This window comes from Ochotona curzoniae, unplaced genomic scaffold (assembly GCF_017591425.1).
Source record: "Ochotona curzoniae isolate NIBS_2020 unplaced genomic scaffold, NIBS_Ocur_1.0 contig_883, whole genome shotgun sequence".
Taxonomy (NCBI): Eukaryota; Metazoa; Chordata; class Mammalia; order Lagomorpha; family Ochotonidae; genus Ochotona; species Ochotona curzoniae.
This window is the reverse complement of record NW_024466599.1, coordinates 53,359,275-53,381,138: the sequence shown is the minus strand read 5'-3', so window position 1 is coordinate 53,381,138 and position 21,864 is coordinate 53,359,275. Positions and strand designations below refer to the sequence as shown.

The 21,864-nt window shown below is 47.1% G+C and overlaps 1 protein-coding gene across 1 annotated transcript in view; it reads right to left on the bottom strand.

The window, feature by feature from the left end:
- Positions 1-6,032: 6,032 nt before the first annotated feature.
- The window catches only part of EIF2AK3 (eukaryotic translation initiation factor 2 alpha kinase 3), a 67,333-nt gene continuing 51,501 nt past the window's right edge, over positions 6,033-21,864 (bottom strand). Inside the window, exons 11-17 of the mRNA XM_040993561.1 lie at positions 20,427-20,549; positions 19,354-19,503; positions 16,607-17,390; positions 14,629-14,796; positions 9,313-9,414; positions 8,346-8,408; positions 6,033-7,270 (exon numbers count right to left, since the gene is read on the bottom strand). Coding sequence (XP_040849495.1) covers positions 7,070-7,270; positions 8,346-8,408; positions 9,313-9,414; positions 14,629-14,796; positions 16,607-17,390; positions 19,354-19,503; positions 20,427-20,549 — 1,591 coding nt within the window. The 3' untranslated portion in view covers positions 6,033-7,069. The remainder of the gene's footprint in view (positions 7,271-8,345; positions 8,409-9,312; positions 9,415-14,628; positions 14,797-16,606; positions 17,391-19,353; positions 19,504-20,426; positions 20,550-21,864) is intronic.

Genomic DNA, 21,864 nt, shown 5'->3' with positions numbered 1-21,864 from the left:
AAGATTAGTCAATAGAGCCATTGCACTGCCCCCCTTACCCCCCTTAATACTTTCAATTCTTTAAATTTCGGAAGAGGCTTTGAAACAAGCAGCACTGTCAGAAGGCCTTGTGTAGATTCTGCCATAAGGGAACAGCTCTCAGCTGGGAAAGGGTCCCAAGTGGGAAGGTGCCTGTGGGCAGTAATGAAGTTGTTCCTGATGCCATCATCCTTGGGAGCCCACTGGACCTCCAGGCTCTTGTTTCTCAGCAACCTGGTAACATGGGCAAACCACACTTAAGACTCCAATTTCTGGGGGCTGGTGCTGTGGCGGAGCGTGTTAAACCATGGCCTGTAGTGTCAGCATCCCATATAGTGCTGGTTCAAGTCTACACTTCCCATCCAGCTCCTTGCTAATGTTCCTCAGAATGCAGCAGAGGATGGCCCAGCAGAGCACAGGCTCCTGCACCAGTGTGGGAGACCCGAAAGAAGCTGGTGGCTCCTGGCTTCAGAATGGCCCATCCCTGGCCTTGGCAGGCATTTGGGGAGTGAAACCGCACATGGAATATCTCTGTCTCTCTTCCTCTTTGTGACTCATTCAAATAAAATTAAATAAATCTTTAAACAACAACAAGAAACTACCAGTTCCCTTCCTTCCTTTCCCAGTAAACCCACATGCATACACCTGTGTGATTCTTCCTAAGTAGCAGATTGCTAACACTGAGTCCGTGCTGCGGAGTAGACCAACATGGATACAAGCAGTAAAGTGTGTTCCAGTTAGCATTTCCAACAGCATTCTTTCACTGCAATTCCGTGGACACAGGTAGATCGTTAACTTTTCAAATGTATTATTATTATTATTTTGTCATTGAAGAATGGAAAAAATGAGTCCATTGTTGCTCTCATGGTTTCTCTGAGAAGTTGCCAGTTACGTTTTTCTAGGTAAATCATTTTACTGTTCACCCAAGCTTTGCCCGATCATCCCTGCTGGGGTGGGTTTCAGAAATCTCAGCTTCCTCTTTGTAAAATGGGGGCCCTTGTGCCGCTGAAATTGTTGAGGTTTCCTTTTTTTTTTTTAATCATTTATTTATTTTTATTGGAAAGTCAGATATACAGAGAAGAGACAGAGAGGAAGATCTTCTGTCCACTGGTTCGCTCCCCAAATGGCGACAATGGCCAGAGCTGAGCTGATCCGAAATCAGGAGCCAAGAGCCTTTTCCGGGTCTCCCACGCGGGTGCAGGGTCCAAGACCTTCCCAGGCATCAAGCAGGGAGCTGGATGGGAAGTGGGACCACCAGGATTAGAACTGACGCCCATATGGGATCCCGGTGCCGGCAAGGCGGGTTTTGTGATAGCAGCATCTGCCCTGGGCGCCCACCCTCGGTCTTGGCTCTGGGCACGGACTGATGGCTCGGATGGGCCCTCTCCTCTTGGGCACCCCCCGCCGCGCCTCCAGAGCCCGCGGCACTCTCCAGGGCTCCGGGCCCTCCAGCCTGGGGTTGGTGGTGCCTGCCTTGGGCGCGTCCCCCCTCTTGCTCCCCAAACAGCTTCCTGGCGCCGCTCCCGGCTGCGCCGTCGCCACCGGATTCCGTTCTCGGCCGCGACAACGCCTCCCGCAGACCGAGATCTTTTCATAGCAACCCCTGGGCGTCCCGCCGGGTCCAGCGAGGGCCAGACTCCAGGCCGGCAGCCGCGGCCAGAGCCCTGACAAAAAAGGTTGGGTAGGGGCGGGGGAGCATTCCCTGGCTTCCCTGGTCGGCCCCAGCGTCCTGCATAACAAAGAACTGTAAGATTGTGCCACTTTCAAGTTTGCATTGCTTTGCACCGCAACCGCAAACTCGGGAGAGAGCTTGCGGGTCTCTGTCCCGGGCGAACGGTCCATGGTGGGGAGTGCTGCGTACTGTCCCGTGCAGTTCTCTTTCATCTCAGTCATCACTGGTGTTTTTTTTCTTTCTCTACGTTTTGCCTCTGAACCTGTTATTGCAGATGTGCGAGTTTGCATGCATCTATAAGCGCCCCCACCCACGGTCGGGTCCTTCAGCCCTCACAACAACCCCGTCACCGGGTTATGCTCACGCCAGCGGGGAGACAATCGCAACCGCGATTTTCATGCCAAGTCTTGGCTGCGTTTTTGGCTATGTATGGGATTCAGCCCCTGAGCCCTGTGTGTCTTTTTGCTTCACTTTTTTTTTTTAAGATTTATTTATTTTCATTGTCAGATATAGAGGAGGAGAGACAGGAAGATTTTCGATTCACTCCCCAAGTGAGCGCAACGGCCAGTGCTGCGCCCATCCGAAGTCAGGAGCCAGGAACTTCCTCCGGGTCTCCCTCACATGTGCAGGGACCCAAGACTTTGGGCAGTCCTCAACTGCTTTCCCAGTCCACAAGCCGGGAGCTGGGTGGGAAGTGTTCAAGGCGAGGCTACCACGCTGGCCCTGGCTTCACTTTCGTGCAGTAGTTGAGGAAGTGCTGGAGGAAAATGGAACCCGTGAAAGCTCTTGTGCCCGGGGGCTGTGATTCCAGACCTGGCTCTGTGGGGTCAGCTGCCACTCCTCCAAAATGCCCTCTGGGTTGTCATGCAGATAAAGGCTGTAGAAAAGATAAGTGGATCCTGTAACCTTCTGAGGTTACTGTAGTTATTTCAAGGGTTCCTCACAGAGAGGAAGTCCCTAAATTCCTCTAAATCCTCAAGCAGAATGTGCCTAGATGGATCCAACATATTGTAAGTGCTGGGCTACTGGCTTTTTTTTTTCTTTCTGATTTTGTTAATTGAATAATACGAATTGCAGAAGCATTACCTCGTGGGAAAGATCAGAGTTAATGATCTGCCATCTTCCCCACCTCTCCCTACCCTCAGGGGAGTTTGCTGTGGGTCCTTCCCAAGCTCCTCCATTCCCAGGGGAAAGTCCCTCTTGGCCAGAGGAAGCTGCTCTGTGTGGCTGCGTTTGGCTGCACCTTGCTTCTGTCCCTGACCTGCACCAGGAGCCCTGCTATCACTCCTCCCTCCCTGCCGGCTGACTGTGGAGAGAGGGCTTCCCAGTAGCAGGCTCGCCAACCCCTGCTCCGGGCAGGTTGTGATCTTTCCAAGTAGTGGACATTCTCCCAAGCATCTCCTTGCAGGCTCCAGAGCTCTGGGCCGAGGAGCCCTGCCCGTTCCCTTCTGTAATTCCTATCTCCATTATTGCTGCCAGTGTAGTGGTGGTGGTGGTAGGGGGAACTGGGCCTGATTAAGTTCGCAGGGTATTCTTGAATGGCTACCATCAATGGGGGTGTCTGGCCTAGAGGTTAAGACACCTGTTATACGTCCTTCCCACTTCCCCAAGGGAATCCCTGGCTGTGGCCTCTCACACAGGCGGATGCTGCAGGGCAGTAGTGATGACTGGAGTAGTTGGGTCCCTGTCTCCCCTCTGGGTGGGGCCTGGCTTCCCTGCCTTAGCCTCACCACTGTGGCCCCTGGTAACACAGGCATTTAAAAAGTGAACCAGCAGATGGGCATACTCCACCCTCAACTGTGCATCCTCACCTACAGGCTGCCACGTGGCACAGCAGGTTAAGCTGCTGCTAGGAATACAGCTGTTCTGCTTCCAATCTAGCTCCCTGCTAATGCACCTGGGAAAGCAATGAGAATGACATCCTTTTGGGAGACCCAGTTAGGATTCCAGGCTCCGGGCTTTGGCTTGGCACAACCTAGGTAGCTGAGGCATCAGCAACACCTCCAAGGGTGTGGCATTAGTAGGAAGCTGGACTGAAAGGAGAGGACATGGGAATCCCAAGCCCAGTCTTAACTGCTGCACCTCAGCGCTTGTGTGGGAAATTTGAAAGTAGTTCATGGCCAAAATATTACAAGATTTTGTATGGTTAAGTTTTGTAATTCTGGAATGCTGAGGCTCACTACCTGTTGGCATGCATGTTCACACATGTGGGATGTTAAGATAAGTAGTTTAACACATGGAACAGTATTTTAGTCCTCCAACCTTCATAGTACTTCTTGGAGGGGAAAAGGTGAAAGTGTGCCACCTGGTGGCAGTGGCTGTAGTTGCAGGCAAGGAAAGTGAGGGGAGTCTCCAGGGGAAGTGCCTGCTTAGCGGTTAACCTCTCCAAGAGTAAGACAGAGTGACCCCGTGGATGGTGGTTGGGATGGGGAAATGGGCACAGAGGTGTAACAGCTTTCATTGTAAACGCACCCTGAAAAGGTTATCAGTGAGGAAAAACTATGGACATAAACCTATCCTAACATCCACAGCGCCCTCAGTGTGTGTCCTAAGGAGGCAAAGCACTAATTCTAGATGTTCTCAGGGCTTCCTGAGGCTGCTAAGCACTCAGCTCAGTGCTTCTGTCTTTCTGAAGAACAAATCAGAAGGTGGACACATGTGGTCTCTCAGGGCATGCTGTCCAACTCCTTCCCACAGGAGAGGAGGTTAATGCCCGGTGCACATGGTACCAGACAGGCGCTAATGCAGGTGGCAGCCAGGGTCGTGGCCCAGGTCTCCTTTCATGCAGGCTGAAGCACCAAATTCCCTTCCCTGCAGAAAACTTATGTTTCTGGCATCAGGGTTCTTAAACCGCCTCCTCTTCCCTTTTGCCCTGTACTCATGGCAGTCACTGGCACATTTATTTTTCTCTTCATTTGGCTACATGTTTCCTAAGGGCTGTCACTGACGCTCTGGGGTCACACTTATGTTCCTCAAATTCAGAAGAAGAAGAGGTGCCCCTCACCCTCAGGAACTTGAGAAATGACGAAGGAGGGCTGACCTGCTTAAGCGTTCCTGGCTTTCCTGCAGGCCCACATCGGTGTTATGATGTCCAAAGCATTGCAGTGGAGAAGGGGGGGGAGGGCTCGCAATGACGCCAGGAAACAAAGGCAAGTAGTGGGGTTCCGAGTCAGCAGAAGAGCTCTGGGGAAGAACACAGGAGCCCCACTTCTGGCTCGCTGTGGACTTCAGTTTTGCCAGCCTGGCCCCCGCCAATCTCCCCACGCCCATGCCTGCCTTCATGCTGGCAGCCATACCGGAGATTAAAATGAAAGGTTGAATCATGCAAGAGTACACAGACCCTTAGCAAGGCAACAGCAGGAAAAAAACGCTGAGTGGGACTTGTCACCAGCATGTTAGCCCTGGTTCTGCTCTTTTTGGCTTGGTGACCCAAGGCCAAACTCTCTGGCCTTGAGTTTGAACATATGGAGAATGGTCATTAACCATGCCTTGGCTGGTTCCCCGGGGCACCGTGGGAGACAGGCTCTGCAGACAGCCTGAGTGAGGGTGCTGGGAAGACATCAGCAGGACCCCTGCTGGGGCGAAGAGGAAGGGGATGGGAAGAGCAGGTCAGCCAAGAGATGAAGATGGGGTAACGCTGGCCGGGACTCCCCAAATAACTGGGAAGTGTTTCCCAAGTTTGTGCGTAACTTCATGTGACAGACACAATTTGTCTAGAAGATGGACACACTCACGCGTGTTGCCCCTTCCTGGTTGTATCTGGCCAGTCTGTGCCTACTCCTTACTCACAGGGCACGCGTCAGACATGCTGTGACAGCAACACAGCCACAGTCCCTTTCTCTGCAGTCGCCCTGATGGGACAGGGTCCTCTGAACAGTCAGTCCCTGGCCCAGTGCCCCACACATGGCAGGCACTGAGCGTCTCTCAACTTTGAATCCTGTGAATTCTGAAAGGGATCTACCACATCTTTGGGAAATGGTGAAAAAGATACTCATGTGGAATTACTGAGGAACACATGTTCGTGAGTATAGGGTCATGACCTTTCTCAGCCTATGACCCCATTTTTTAAACAAGTTTTATTTATTTTTATTACAAAGTCAGATATACAGAGAGGAGGAGAGACAGAGAGGAAGATCTTCCGTCTGATGATTCACTCCACAAGTGACCGTACTGGCCGATGCTATGTTGATCCGAAGCCAGGATCCAGAAACTTCTTCCAGGTCTCCCACACCGGTGCAGGGTCCCAAGGCTTTGGACCGTCCTCCACTGCTTTCCCAGGCCACAAGCAGGGAGCTGGATGGGAAGTGGGACTGCTGGGATTAGAACCGGCGCCCATATGGGATCCCGGCGCGTTCAAGGAGAGGACTTGAGCCACTAGGCAACGCTGCTGGGTCCTATGACCCCCCATTTTGTAATCTCATTCCATTTCAAGTCTCACTTACCAAGTAAGAGTTGATCCCAAATAATTTTAAAAAGTTTTATTAAATCATTTAGACTTGAAAGAAGTCACAATAGTTAACACACGAAAGTGTGTTCTGTACACCACCAACCCAAATGGATTGATTTCAAAATTTTTTATAAATAAAAAATAAACATATTTACAGTGGGGAAAATTTTAGCAAGTAAGATGATTAAACTGTTACTTATGAATCAGTCTGGGGGAGGCACCAACCTACAGGATTACATTAAAGACATTTACGACATCGTCAGGTTGAAGAGGCCATAACTAAAGATACTAGTTGTAATCTAGGAGCCATTTCTTACTACAGCTTTTTTTTTTCTCCCCAAACCAGAACTTGTAACCTTTTTACATTAAAAAAGCTTCCTTTCCCCTTCACTAGAAGTAAAAAGTACAAAAAGCTCTTAAACTTTCCCTAGAACCATCTAAGGAACAAAGCCATTTAGCGCTACAAATATCACTATAAAACTACAGACATAAACCGGTCTGCAATTTGTGCTGCTTGCCTACCAAAATAGCACTGATTCCCACTGTACCCCACCAGGGTCGGCTTCCTGGGAACTCAGCTTCAAAATCGGCGTTTCTCTAGAAAGCCTTGCTTCTAGAACCATTCGGTTACCCCGTGGTGGGGGGGGGGGGAGACTTCCATTCCTCTGCATTATAAAAATATCTCCATTGAAAAGCTGTGCAGGACACAGGGACAGCATCTCCCTCCCCAGGCGGAAGGGGAGCGCTCGAAAGCTTGGCCAATCGCAGGGACACGGGGACCCCTGGTCATTTAGACAGCCCTCCTCCTCAGTCCAGCCAAAATCAAGAGCTGGCTCAGACTGCGTCATGCTCCCAGGTCCAGCTGAACTCTGACTTTCAGGAAACAGTCCAGTCTTATTGCAGCCTTGCCATGCCCCATCACCAAGTGCGGGCTAGGTGCCTGGCAGAGGGCCCTGCGAGCTGCTGGGCTGCCTTGAGTGTTTTGTTCCCGATGAGCTCGCGGAGCGTGACCTCTGCCGGAGCATGGTTTTCCCTGGCAACTCCAGCTCCTCAAACACGGCGTTTTCGATGATGTTTGCGGCTTCGGGCCGGTCCGTGGGGCACGGGGACAGCATGCCTTGGACCATCACGTGCTGCGACATAAAGACAAGGTTTGGTGATCAAAGGGCCAGGGGGTCGGTGTTAGCAAACTCTTTCTGTAAAGATTTAAAGTTTGCAAGTGTGCAGTAACTGAAGAACGCAATCAACTCCACTGTTACCGCGCAGAAACGGGGCGGCCCAGATGTGTGCTGAGGGCCAGCGCTGCCCCCCCAGGTCCCGACTGCAAAAACAGGCAGCAGGGCTCCAGCTTGTCAACCTATGCTCTGGATAAACATGTGCCATTTTCAGGCAACTGGGGTCTTTTCAATATAAAAAAATGGTTTCAGAGGACATCTTTGAAATGCAGACATCATCTGATTTTGAAAACAAACACACCTTGTAAGTGAATATGAATCTGCAATGATCTCAATAAAAATTTCAATTAACAAAAAGTTACAAATCCGCATCCAACACTTCCTCTTGACTTTTTTTTTTTAAATCCCTTTGAAGGTATCACCTTCTCCTCTGGGCCACATATAGACGACACTTTTTATGAAAACATTTCAATCCAGGTTAGCAATCCTTGGTTATAATTAATACACTGATGGAAAAACTTGCCTTTTCCCATTTGGCAATGAACACACACTGCTCAGTTTGCTTCAGCTTTGTGATTTAAGAAAAGTCAGCATTTACCAAGGTATGGGTTGCAGATTGCTGTGTTGATTGACCACACATAGTAAACACAAATGATAAAAGGAAAGACAGCCCCAGCTGTTCCTTCCGCAATGTTCCCTTGTGGGGATGGCTTACTTTCCTTGCCACTCCTCTAGAATCATTTACCCTGTGATAAAACCCCAATACAGATAATCAGTGGAAATTAGAATCTTTAAAAAGTGGAATAAGCCTCTCCCCCCCTTTTTCGGCAGAGATTAATGGCATGGCTTGGTGCTCTGGGAGTCACACCTATTCAAGGTGGAGGTTACCAGGACACACACAGCAGGGCGCACAGGTCACCACGCCCAGGGAGCCAGGCCCTAGGCCAGTCTTTGGTTTAACGAACTGTGTGCTGGGCCGGCTGGTCTGGCAGGTCCCTTTCTTCTTGCATATGACCCCAAGAATGATACCTACCTCTTGAGGATACTTCTGAGTAAACAGTGATGGAAATTTGAGATTTCTCACATCAGATAAGGTCTAAAAAGAAAAAAAGAGTATTACTTATTTTAAGCTTGTTTTTGGCATATGGATCTATTTATGATTTTAAAAAAGCTTTATTTATTTGAAAGGCAGATTGACAGAGACAGAGTGGGAATGACAGAGGTGCCTCTATTGTTAGTTCACTCCTCAGATGTCAGTAACTGCCAAAGTACACAGGCCACCTTCCACGGCCTCCCCTTGGCAAGGGTGAAGACTGACAGGGCCGGGCCACCACCACGCCCCATCCCTCCCCTCCTGGCACTTACTGCAGGTTTGCGTAAGATATTGTTGAATTATGAAGAGTTCAGGCCAAAGCAATATACAAATAATCCGACTGAACAATGCTTTAATGATTGAGGTTTATTTATTCATTTTTAGAAGATCTACCTGCATTGGGGGATGGGGGAAGGTGATTGATCCACTGCCCAAATGGCCCTAGTGGCTGAGGGCTAATTCAGACTGAGGCCAGAAACGCGACCCCTGGGCCCTTCACTGCTGCGCTTTCTTTTGCACATTTGGTTTTATTGTCCAGTCTGGCTTTTTTTTTTTTTTTTTAGATTTATTGTATTATTTTTATTGGAAAGTCAGACATACAGAGAGAAGAGACAGGAAAATCTTCCATCTGTTGATTCATTCCCCTAGAGGCTGCAATGGCTGGAGCTGAGCTGATCCAAAGCCAGGAGCCAGGAAGGAGCCTCTTCCAGGTTTCCCATGTGGGTGCAGGGTCCCAAGGCTTTGGGCCGTCCTCCACGGCTTTCCCAGGCCACGAACAGGGTGGGAAGCAGGGCTGCCGGGATTAGAACCGGCACCCATATGAGATCCTGGTGCATTCAAGGTGAGGACTTTAGCTGCTAGGCTACTGCAGTGGGCCCTTAATCTGGTGGTGGTGGGGGGTACTTACCCTGTCTCTCTCCATCTGAGTGCTGAAGGGGTACAGCAGCTCAAACAGAATCAGGCCCAAGGAAAAGATGTCCACTTTATGAGAGTAGTTGTTGCCATGAACCTGAAATCCCCAAAGAAGAAAACACAGTCTTTAAAAAGTTAACACAGTGATCATAGGACTTGATAGGATAATCACAGAAACTCAAAAGTTTCTGGGGTCATTTCTTTGTTTCAAGGGGTGGGTGAAAGTGTCAGCAAAGAGTTAACCTCTGGGGCCTCAACCTCTCAGGGCCGCCCCTACCTGCTCTGCTACCTGCTCCCCTGGAGTAATTAAGCTACTCAGCATCACAGAGAAAGCCCGGTCCAGTTTCTAGATATGCATCAGTCAAACAGGCCCAAGAAGCCTGGAGCCTGGGAGCCAGAGGGGCATCCGCTGCCCCCCGGGGGGTGGGGGGCTTTCAAAGGGATCCCTATCTGAGCGAATCTCTCATTTCTAATCATCTTTGTCCTCACCCATTTTTATGAGAAAATCTCCATTATTCCAAACCATTAATCAACTGTGGTTAGCCTTCATTATGGCCCTTAATTATGGACTATTTTGCATTCTGGGTTGTATTTTCATGTGTACATTCTTATTCCTCACCCGAGGACTAGATTATAAAGGCCCAGAGGGAAAGGAACTGCTTCTTTTGTATTCCCAGCATCCCCCCTCCCCACCCTGGGCTAAGCTCAGAGAAGGCACTCAATAAATACTTATTTGTGAAAATGAACAAATGAATTACAACAGAACTACCCCATTAAACAAAGCCTTATTCAAATGACAAGCACCCTCCCGGTTACTTAGAGGAGCCCTTTGATTTGGGAAAATTTCCTTAGGACTGTAACTTGGCATTTGGCAAAGGGCCACAGAAGGCGACTGTCACTTTGGAGGGGGAGTGGGAGGGAGGGGAGGGAGGAGGACTTGGGGGTGGGGTGGGAAGTGAGGCCCCCTCACCTCCACTCCTTTAAGCAGTACTTGGGATCACCACGCCACGGTGCTTCCCCAGAAAGACGGGTGGAAAGTGGCACCTGTGCGACCCTCCTCCCCTCTAAGTGACTGTTGTGGCTTAACCCTCTCTCACCTCTCATCTTTGGGGTTTGGGAAGTATTCAAAGAAAACGAGTTCAGAAGCCATGCCTGCAGAGTTAGGAGTGAGGATACCCTCACACGTTGTTTACAGAACACAGACAGACACAAATTCCTGAAAGTGACGCGGCCCTCACGGACATTCCCTCTCATTCCAGGATTCCGTCTAACCCTGGATGTTAATGTGGACAGACCGGGGGAGGAGGGTTGTTATATACCCGACGCTCCTTAAAGCAAATTTTTCCCTAAGAATATAAAATGCCCCCCTAAAAATGCTGAACAAATAGTTGAACTTTGCAAATTATCACAGTCTAAATATTTCCTAAGAATGTTTAAGCTATGGGAAATGTTTATATTCTAATATCACATCCCAAATTTTATGCAGTAGAATCCCAATTTTCTTTTCCAAAAAAAAAAAGGTATAGATGCATTAGATTATGTGGTACATGCAGATGTAAAAGAAAATAGCTAATCACTATTAATGTTTTAGAGATTCTTAATAAGCGATTTTTGCTTTTTCTGGGTTCCTATAATTTCCACATTTCCTGCATAGAGGACAGCTAACTATACAATAAAAAGAAAACATTATTAAACACATATTTTTAATATTATTAATGCATTTTTTTAAAAAAGACATGTTACCTCATGAACACGTAAGTTCTCTTAATAAAGCATCTGAAAATAAGTTAAATAAAAACAATCCGGGGAGGCAGACTATCCCTCCGCGTTTACAGTGACCATCCAGCGACATGCCAAGCCACAACCTGGACTGTACTTCTTAGTAATTACAACCAAGAACACAGTAACTGGGCCCTGCTGCTTTACTCTGAGGATAAAAATGAAGGAGCTTTGATAATAAATACTTTAAAGTGATATCTTGGTACAGCTTCTGAAGCCTGGCTAAGACAATCCATACAGCAGAACGAGTTTGGGAGACTTTTTAAAGGGACATTCAGCAAAGTGACTCTTTAATTAGAAGTTATTAACTCACATGTCATTTTTAGCTACCATATTTTAACCTCTGTGTATCACTGTGCTAACATACCCACAGCTGTCCTGACTTCAGCACCTTCAGCAACATCAAAGAGACAATCAGTTGTCATCTCTCAATGCCTCCAGCAAAGACACACAGACTCCCAGTAGTCACAGCCAGTCAGCACAGCCGTGGGATCCCATTACCAAACCCCAGGAACAGAACCTCTAGGAACACCTGCCACATTTTAGAGATAAGAGTAAAAAAAAAAAAAAAAAAAAAAAGAAAGGAAAAACAGATCACCTGTTTTCCATAGTTGATATCTTGGAGGAATAAAGAAAAATGTGAGCATTAGGCATGTTCAAAAAGGAACCCAGCTGTACTAGGATAGAGGCTATCTATTTGAAAACAGCCATAGGGGACACTTAACGGAATCCCTTATTTTCAAAACACGTAAAATATAGAAGTATTATTGCTAGCCTCTTAAAATTATAATGAGCCTACCAAAATACTAAAAAGTTTTTCGTATCACTTCTGATAAGCGTCGGTGTGGAAAAAACAGAAAATGTAATAAAGTCCAGAATAGTCTCCTCTCCTGCAATCCTGTGTGCTCCTCCCTTCTCTCTTGGTGGCGACAAGTGCCCGAGCTGCCACCCACCAAGTGGCCACCTGAGACTTCACCAAACTCAGCATTCACGAGTGGCTCCAAGAAACTGGCTTCAAGAAATTTGCCAGGAAAGAGGTGGAGGCTCCAGGTGTGTGCACTGAAACCAGACTCAACAAAGCTGTGGGGACCAAAGGAACAAGAAATGCCCCATACAAATTAGACAGTTTGGAAAATGTGTCCCTATGTGCCTGTCACCACTTTCAAAAAATTATAGCCAGTGTGTTTATAGAAACAACTTGTTAAAGTTGGGAAACTGCAAAATGATACACTGAAACTCATTCCCAGTTCCACTGTTCAGAAGCAGTGATGTGGATGCTGTATGGCTCTGTGGTCTTTCTCCATCCTCCCCCGGAGAAAGGTACATTTGCAAGTATTTTTGAGATTTCATATAGTTTTAGTTTTGCCTTTCACACCAGGTCCTGACCACATCACTGGATCGGTGAGATTCAGTTACCGGGGCCGGGAGAGCTCTGCCTCTGTGGAAGTCTGGATGCTTCTGGTTGCAAGCAGCCGACATGTAAATCACCTCTGTGTTCTGTCTGATTTCTGAGCTTGCTTGTGGTTTTCTCCCTCGCACACAGATCTGCTGGCAGGCACCAGCCTCCCTCGTTCAGATGGACCCTGCCCCCTGTCTCAGGGAGCCGGCTTCTCTTTTGTGTTTCCCCTCCCTGCCTCCTGAGCACAAGCTACTCATCTGTGCAGTTGTAGAAAGAAGGCCTCAGGGGCCCAGTGTGGTGGCCTAGCAGCCAAAAGCCTTGAACATGCTGGGACCCCATATAGATGCCGTTTTTTTTTTTTTTAATTTTATTTTTATTGGAAAGGTGGATATACAGAGAGGAGAGACAGAGAGGAAGATCTTCCGTCTGATGATTCACTCCCCAAGTGAGCGCAATGGCCGATGCTATGCCGATCCGAAGCCAGGAGCCTCTTCCAGGTCTCCCACATGGGTGCAGGGTCCCAAAGCCTTGGGCCGTCGGAAGCGGGACTGCTTTCCTGGGCCACAGGCAGGGAGCTGGATGGGAAGCAGGGCTGCCAGGATTAGAACCGGCGCCCATATGGGATCCCGGGCGTCAAGGCAAGGACCTTAACCACTGCGCCATCGCGCCGGGCCCTAGGCGCCAGTTCTAATCCCAGCAGCTCCACTTCCCATCCAGCTCCCTGCTTGTGGCCTGGGAAAACAGTGGAGGACAGCCCAAAGCGTTGGGACCCTGTACTCATGTGGGAGACCCAGAGGAAGCTCCTGGCTCCTGGCTTCAGATTGGCTCAGCTCTGGCCATTGTGGCCACTTGGGTAGTGAATCAGTGGACAGAAAATCTTGCTCACTGTCTCTCCTCCTCTCTGTATATCTGACTCTTAAATAAATAAATAAATAAATAAATAAGTCTTTTTAAAAAGTTTCTAATTGACCTGTACACAGTGGTACAAAATCATGCACAGGTAAAAGATCCATTCAGAGTGTAAAATAATCCAAATGATGGTAACGTAAGAGTACACAATATTAACCAACATGGTCTTAGATTCCGCGTGTAGGGAACTAAGGGTTATTCAGCGTTGACGAACTATTCAGGAAGAATTTCAACAATTCTCTGAACGGAAATACTTCTCTCTCTTTAAACTAGGAATCTGTGCTAGGGCCAGATTTTGTTTAAGCAAGTAATATACCAAGATGGAGTGACTGCAACAGCAGAGAGGGAGGACTGGGACTTACAGGGCCCGCATTCCAGCACCGGGCCAACTCTCTCCCCAACACTCTGCTTTTCAAACAAATAAATAAAGCTTAAAAACAAAAGATACGAGAGGGTGGCTTTTTGGTAAGTCCTATATTACTAAGATTTGTAAGAATGTAAACAATATTGCTTTGCTTTGGAAATATTTTTTTTCATAAAAATATCTCCCTATATGACAGGCTTCATATCATTTTAATTAAATTAATAAAATTCAATTAAAATTTTTAAAGCTCCCAGTTTGAATTTCTAATATGGAAAATAATGACAGATAAAAATCCTATGAATAAATCTTTTGGTTTCACAATCATTTTTATCAGTATAAACAAATGCTAGGACCAAAAGGTTTGAAATCCACCTATCTAGGCATCACTGAGCTAGTGACATCACTGGCCTGGTGACATGCAGGACCGCTCCCCTAAAGCTCCTGGCACCCACCACTCCGCCTGTCCCTTTTTTGGGTAGCACTTTCTTTCAAGATCAGGCATCCCACCAACAACATATTCCGGCGTATGTACTTCTATTTCTTGTTTATAAATGATCACAGGGCACACTCAGTACAATCCCTCTGGCCGCAGCTGGCTGTGACACAGCAGTGCCTACTGCAGCACATACAAGGCAAAGTGGACATATATTTGGGAGGATGGCACTCCAGGGCTCCTTTTAAGTTTCTGGTTGCTATCTGGTTCAGAAGTGAGTTTCATGTGTTGTGAACAAATTTCTTAATTGATCCCCAGTTCAGTTTCAGTGATGTTGCCTGTGTTAACGCCACTGCCAGGTTCCATAGTTTCAGACTTTTTTTTCTCTAGCATGTTGTCAAGTTATCTCAAAGTACAGAAAACTCACCTGCTCTGGGCTCATATAGAGTTTGGTCCCTACTTGTCCTGTGTGTGTGGCGTACGCTGGCATCGGAGTCAAAACCGCCTGCTCTTCCTCGTCCTGGTCCATTGCAGTCACTAATCCAAAGTCTCCAACCTTGACCACGTCGTCCATTGCAAAGAATATGTTGGAAGGCTGGAAAAAATAAGGCAGAAGTACAGTGAGTATGCATGGAAGAGACAAAGAGAACAGAGTCACTTAAATGACTGCAGAAAAGAACGGTAAAAAATTAGATATTCTTAAGCCTATTTCTCTTCAACGTGGGTTAACCTAAAAACAAAAACAATTTTTGTAGGCCAAATGCTGTAACAGGCAAGGGTAGCAAAGAGAGCGAGCATTTTACTGAACATTTATTTAAACCTACAGAGACACACCTTTCCTAGGATCCAGGGCATTCAATTCTCAATCTTCTTTTTTTGTTTATTCTCCCTGACCAAGCTTCCCTATTTATTTAAGTCTTAAGTCATAATAGCTATAAATGCCCAAATCCTTGCGACCCTGCACCTGTGTGTGAGACCAGGAAGAAGCTCCTGGCTTCAGAACAGCTCAGCTATGGCAACTGACGCCATTTGGAGAGTGAAACAGTGTATGGAAAGTCTTTCTGTCTCTCCTCCTCTCTGCAAATATGCCTAATAAAAGTAAATAACTCTTAAAAAAAGAAAAGAAAAACAGGAAATCAATTTTTCCTGGTGCACAAACATGCAAAAAAATTTTCTGTAGACAATACTGTAACATTCAGTGAATAATGACCAATATCTTACATGATAAAATCGGCAGGAGCCTATTCACGATTAGGGAAAATGTAACTACATTGTTTTAAGTTAACATTTCAGGGGGCAGTAAGAGTCAAGTTCAAGACTGTGTATGTACATCAGCTGTTTGCCAACAGATGATAAGCATTTACCATATTCCAGCCCGAACAGAGTCTTCCCTCAAGGTAGGTGTACCCGGTTAATTCTAGGCTCTCTTCCGGGCAAGCCACAATAGCAATTCTCACCAGTCAGTTTGGGCTTTGTTACAATCATCAGGACAGAGTGGTTATGTTTGATTAGATAACAACTGCTTATAATTCTCCGTCCTCTTGTCTGGCAGTAGGAGCGAAACTGCAAAAACCTACTGCTGATATTAGAAGCAAATAACTTTTGTCCAAACAGCTACTTTGGTGCCCAAAACAAAACTTTGTGATTATGTAAAATGACACTGAAGATATTTAAAATGGATCTGAATTGATCAAGAATTCAAGCTATTTTCATCAGAAAAATATTCACATATTCAGTATGTATCTGCTGGTGCCTGTGTCAGCATAGAAAATGTGCAGAAATTAGTTAGATAAAAGCTCCATAAGCTTATTTTCAGAAATGCATCCTAAGGAGACACTGCATGTATTAGTAAGCATTGTACAGTTTTGCATGTTGTACTGCTGCAATATGCATAGTGTATGTATCAAAGTCAGAACCTCTGGTTGAGAATCACACACAGCTGGTGAACCGCTTGCTACTTTTCCCTACCCAGCTTCTCTTCCCTCCCCCAAAGCCAAATCCTTCAGAAACAGGGGCAGGGAGACTGGAGATCTGTCCCAGTTCAGAGCTGCCTAAGGGAAGAGCTCTCCTTTGCTTCCACTTGGGTCTCCTTTCCACTGGGTCCCTTCAGGGCCTCGGGCCTCCTTGTGTCTGGGTGACTGGAAGCCATGGACGAGTCAGGGTGGGCTTTACAGAAAGACCCCTTTTCCTACATCAGGACCACCGGGGATCTCCTGCACTGTAAAACACACGCACCCGACATTCTCAAGTGTAACGACTTATGTTCACAGGGGGTCCCTTGAGGCTACCTTCTCAGATCCCTGTGTTCCCAAGCTGTCACTCCCCTTGGCTCTACAGCTCTGTTAAGTTAGACGGCCGCGCAGGCGCAGGACTGAACCCTGCGCATGACCTTCCGCAGTACAGACCTTGAGGTCCCTGTGCATGAGTCCTTTACTGTGCAGGAAGTCCACGGCCTCAGTGATCTGCAGGAAGATGTGCAGACACGTGCTCCGCTCCCTCTCCTCCAGGGTGCAGCGCCTGTTCATCCAGTCTTTGAGGTTTTCCTTCCGGCACAGCTGCATCTGGATGTACAGGTACACCTTGGGGGAACTGGGCTGCAGTTTCTCAGTAGTGTTCTTTGTGAGATCTAGACTTAATGTGGTGGGCCTGGGAGGGGAAACGGACAGGGTAGGTTCCGAAGCAGAGCTGCTGCTGCTGGAGTGCTGGAGGATGCTCAGTTTGTTAGCACAGTGGCTGCCGAGCCGCAGCCGCCGGGCTCTGGGCTCCTCTTTGCTGGATGCGTTGTCGCAGCCAGAATCCTCAAACACTATAGACGAGGAGGTCCTCTCCCTGGACCTGCTGTAGGGAGAGGCTTCCGAGGGACAGAGTTCAAAGGGGTGGCCCTCGTCGTTGCCATCCATAGTCCCATCTTCCACATCGCAGTCTGTAAGGCAACTGTCCGGGAGGTTGGAGGCCGCACCCACAGACACACTGACATCTCCCTGCTCTGTTCCGGAGAACTCCAGTGGGGAAAACTGGCTCTCCGACGAACTCGTCTGGCCGCAGGAGATCCCGACGGAGAAGGACCTGCTTCTTTGCGGGGAAGGAGCTATGATTTCAATGTGTTCTTTTGTAGAGAAAGGATCCACTCTGCGAATTTTAACTGAGGGGGCGTCCATCGGGCTGGGGGAGCTGAGTGGCCAGTCTGTGCTAAAATTGGGAGAAAACAAAGGACTAAGAATAAATATGTATGATTCCCCCACATTTTTTTTTTAAAGACTTACTTATTTACTTGAAAATCAGAGAGAGGGAGAAATAGAGAGATCTTCCTTCTACTGGTTCACTCCCCCCAGTGGCTACGGTGGCTGGAGCTGTGCTAGGCTGAAGCCAGGAGCTAGGACATACTCCTGGATCTCCCACATGGGTGTAGGGGCCCAAGCACTTGGGTCCTCTTCTGCTGCTTTCCTAGACCATTAGCAAGGAGCTGGATGCGAAGCAGGGTAGCTGAGATTCAAACTGGCATCTGTATGGGATTTTGGCACTGCACACTGTGGCTTAAGGTACTATACCACAGGGCTGGCCCCCGCTTACATAATCTGAATTGTACCCCCCCCCCCTCTTTATTTTAAACAAAATTTCAAGTAAAGTAAGGCAAATTACCAAATGACACACAAGAAACAAACTGAATAAAAACAAATCAAAGAACATCACATTCTATTCTTTCCTTCTAAAAACATCTCACAGCTAGGGAAACCAGCAGAGGATGGCTTAGGTCCTTGGCACTCTGTATCCACATGGGAAACCCAGAGGAGCTCCTGGCTCCCAGCTTCAGATTAACTCAGCTCTAGCTAGTAAGGCTATTTGGAGAGTGAACTAGCGGATGTAAGACCTTCTCTATCTACCTCTCCTTCTCTCTGTACATCTGCCTCCAATAAAAAAGAAAGAAATCTTATAAAACTACATGTGATACCATGCCGGTCCTAGTCCTGGCTTCTCTGCTCTGATCCAGCTCCTTGCTAATGGGGAAGCAGCAGAGGCTGGCCCAGGCATTTGGTCCTCCTGCCCAGATTGAGGACCCCGATGGAGTTCCTGGCTCCTAGCTTCAATCTGGTCCAGACCTGGCTGTTGCAGTCATTTAGGCAGTAAATTAGTAGGTGGAGGTTTCTTTCTCTCTCTCTCTCTCTCTCTCTCTATATATATATATATATATAAATATTTTGTTGTTTTGCTTTTCAATTTTTGGTTAAACATGAAAGCTTAATTTCCTATGGTAAACAGTTATATGGGACTTTCGTGCCAGACAAGCCAAGGTCTTTTCGGCAAAAAATACAGAGTACTGAGAGAACAACAAGGGTTCCTTGACGGACTCTGTTCAAATGAGAGCAGAGGCCCACGGCAAGGGGCCACATTCCTCGGTCCCGACATGGCTTACTGTGACAGGCACCTCACGTGGGTCTCGCGCTGTGCTAGGCACCTGCAGGCAGGGTTTGCCCCAGTTGCTCAGCAGTCTACGCATGCTCCGTTGGGGAACTGTCAAGGGCCTTCCTACAGCACACAGCAGTCAGCACGGACAGTATCTGCAGGCTACCAAAGTTTATGTTTTAGTTTTTAGAGATTTACTATTTTTACAAAGATTTTTTTTTTGACAGAATTACAGAGACAGGAGGAGAGACAGAGTTCACTGTCCAAACGGCTGCAATGGTTGGGGCTGGACCAGGCTGAAGCTAAGAGCCAGGAGCTTCATCTAGGTCTCCCACATGGCTGCAGGGGCCTCACACTCAGGCTGCCTTCTCCTGCTTTCCTAGGCTATTAGCCAGGAGCTGGTTGGAAAACGGAGTAGCAGAGACACGGATCTCCCATGTGCGTACAGGGGCCCAACCACCTGGGCTGTCCTCTGCTGCTTTCCCAGGCCACAAGCAGGGAGCTGGATGGGAAGTGGAGCAGCTAGGACTTGAACAGTGCCCACATGGGCTGCCAAATCACAGGTGGAAACTTTACCCATATACCACAACACCAGCCCCTGGTTTTTCTTCCTCATCTCCATTTTTTTTTTTTTAATATCTATTTTGCTACTTGCAAAGTTACAGAAATGACACTGTGTTACACAGCAAACGTGCTAACCTGAAATGAAAAGCTACTACTTTTTAAATCTATGTCTAACAAGTAAAGTCACCTTTCATCTTTCAGCCAGATCTCATCCATTTTTTCTTGCCATTTCTCTGGAGGGGCTTCAAGCCAGGCATTGAAATACCTGACTATGCCCGGGTGTTCAAGCTTGGCAAGGGCCTTCACTTCTCGCATTACCTTTTCCCGAGCCAGTTCCCTGGAATGGAGAAAATAAGATGGTGAAGTTGTTCATATCTGAAGAAACATTCAGATCCCACAGTGAAAATAAAAGAACAACAGAGAATGAATTCCCTTGAATCTAAAGTAGCAAGGCCTGAGCTACCTTAGGGTGCAATTCCAAAAAGCCACACAGGACTCTTGTAGTAGACACTCTTTTAATCATTTTTTTTCCTTCTGGAAACCGGTGCCACGAGCCTGTATCTATCACTTTATGCAAACAAAGCTCTCCTATGTTACTGAAAATGAATCAAGAGCTCATGATAAAATAAGACTATTGCCTAATATTTATTAGCTGATTTATGATTTATAAAAAGAGAGCTAAGCAACCCAGAGCTGGAAGACAGACGAAGCCTGCCCCGACAGGGGACATGTCACAGCTCAAGAAGTTTGTCCTGGCACACGGTTTGTTCCCAGAAGCCTCACTACTTGGTGTCATTTCACTGGAAAAGCAGCTGGACTTCAACTTGGGCTCTGATAGCTTCTCTGACAGATCCAACCCCCATTTCTAAAGGTGCCACCGTCTCCGCCAACAACGGAAGTAAGTACAAATGGTCTCGTCTTCTCTTCCCAGGAGGATACTTCCCCATCTGTGCCTTGTCATCAATGTCCCCCACTCCAAGTGTGTCGTGACCAGGTGGGTTAAGCCACCAGCCTGTAATACTGGCATCCTATATAGAAAAATCCTGAATTATCTAGGATCAAACATAAGGACTTTTTTTTTTAAGTGGATGCAATGCAGTCTTTTAGATATAGTTCGAAGTCTGCACAGCTGAGAACCTCAGGTTCAGAAGGTCAAACATTGTTCTCTACGGGTGAAGGGCAGGTGTAGTGAGGGCATTTGACGGTGAGGTTGGATGGTGCAGGGTGAATGCCAAGTCCACTCACAGCGTCCCCCGTTACCTGTTGGGGAGCCGGATCCTCTTGATGGCGTAATTGCAGTCATCTACTTTGTTTCTGGCTTCAAAGACAACCCCGAAGCCCCCACGGCCCAGGCACTGGATTGGTTCAAAGTCTGTTAGGTATCTTAAAGGGAAAAAAAATTTTTAAAAGTTTGCAACTGTTTGGGAACCAGGTAAAAATTGATTCGAGTTTCTGAAACATTCAAGTGCATAAACTCAGTAAACGCAGAACTTCTGTTAATAAAGAGTACAGCTTGAGTTTTACTATGGTGATAGCATTCTTTTGCTTGGATAAATGAAGCAAACACACTCCTGTAAAAAAATTGAAAGCAAAACAATTCTGTTTAACTGGACATGGCTTGTTTTTACAGCAACAGTACTACTGCTTTGTCCTATCCAAAATGTTCATAACCTACTAAAATATTGAAGTCTCTAACCTTGTACTTCCTTTGGCGTTTTGTACTCAACAGAAAATGCATTTCAGTAGTATGTCATTGCTGTGTAAGTTTTATGGAAACAAACAAAAATCAATCCCATTATATTTAAGATTTATTAATTAGGCTGAGAGACGCAGGGCTAATTCATGTGCTGATCTGCTCAGCGCCCATGGGGATGAGACACGTCCCCTGTCACACTTGGTCCTCGGCATCCCAGCCGGCTTCTCCCTTAACGTGCGCCTCACCTGCACTGCATCTCCCAGGGTACCTGCGCCATGCTCTCTTGCAACTCCAGTATTTTGGCTTCTGCTTTGGCTCTGTGGAGAGGGCCTTCTCCTTTGGGCTTAAGGAAATCTTATTGTCTCCTTTCTGCTCTGCTAAGCACCTTTGTCAGAATTATGTCTTAATGTTCTCCCAGCATTCTTGTCAAAACACTTGGGACTATTTTGTTTTTAAGATTTATTTATTTCGTTTTTTAAAATTTTTATTGGAAAGTCAGATATATAGAGAGGAGAAAATACAGAGAGGAAGATTTTCCATCCCCAAATTCACTCCCCAAGTAGCTGCAACAGCCAGAGCTGTGTCGATCCAAAGCCAGGCGCTTCCTTTGAGTTTTGCACGCGGGTGCAGGCTTTGGACCATCCTTGACTGCTTTTCCAGGTCACAAGCAGGGAGCTGGATGGGAAGTGGGACTGCCGGGATTAGAACCAGCACCCCTATGGGATCCCAATGCATTCAAGGCAAGGATTTTAGTTGCTAGGCTACTGCACCGGCCCCCACTGGGACTATTTAAACTTACTCTATTTAGCAGTTATTTGTATGCAGCTTGCTTGCACCCACCCCCACCACCACATGTGCTGCCTCCATGGAGAAGGAAAGCATTTTTTTTTTTTTTTGGTCTCTCTTTGTGTTTCCAGACCCTTTGTATTGATAGGTACTTCCTGATAAGATGAAGGCCTAACAGTTGTATGCTGAAAAAAAAACCTCATAAATTGCATAAAT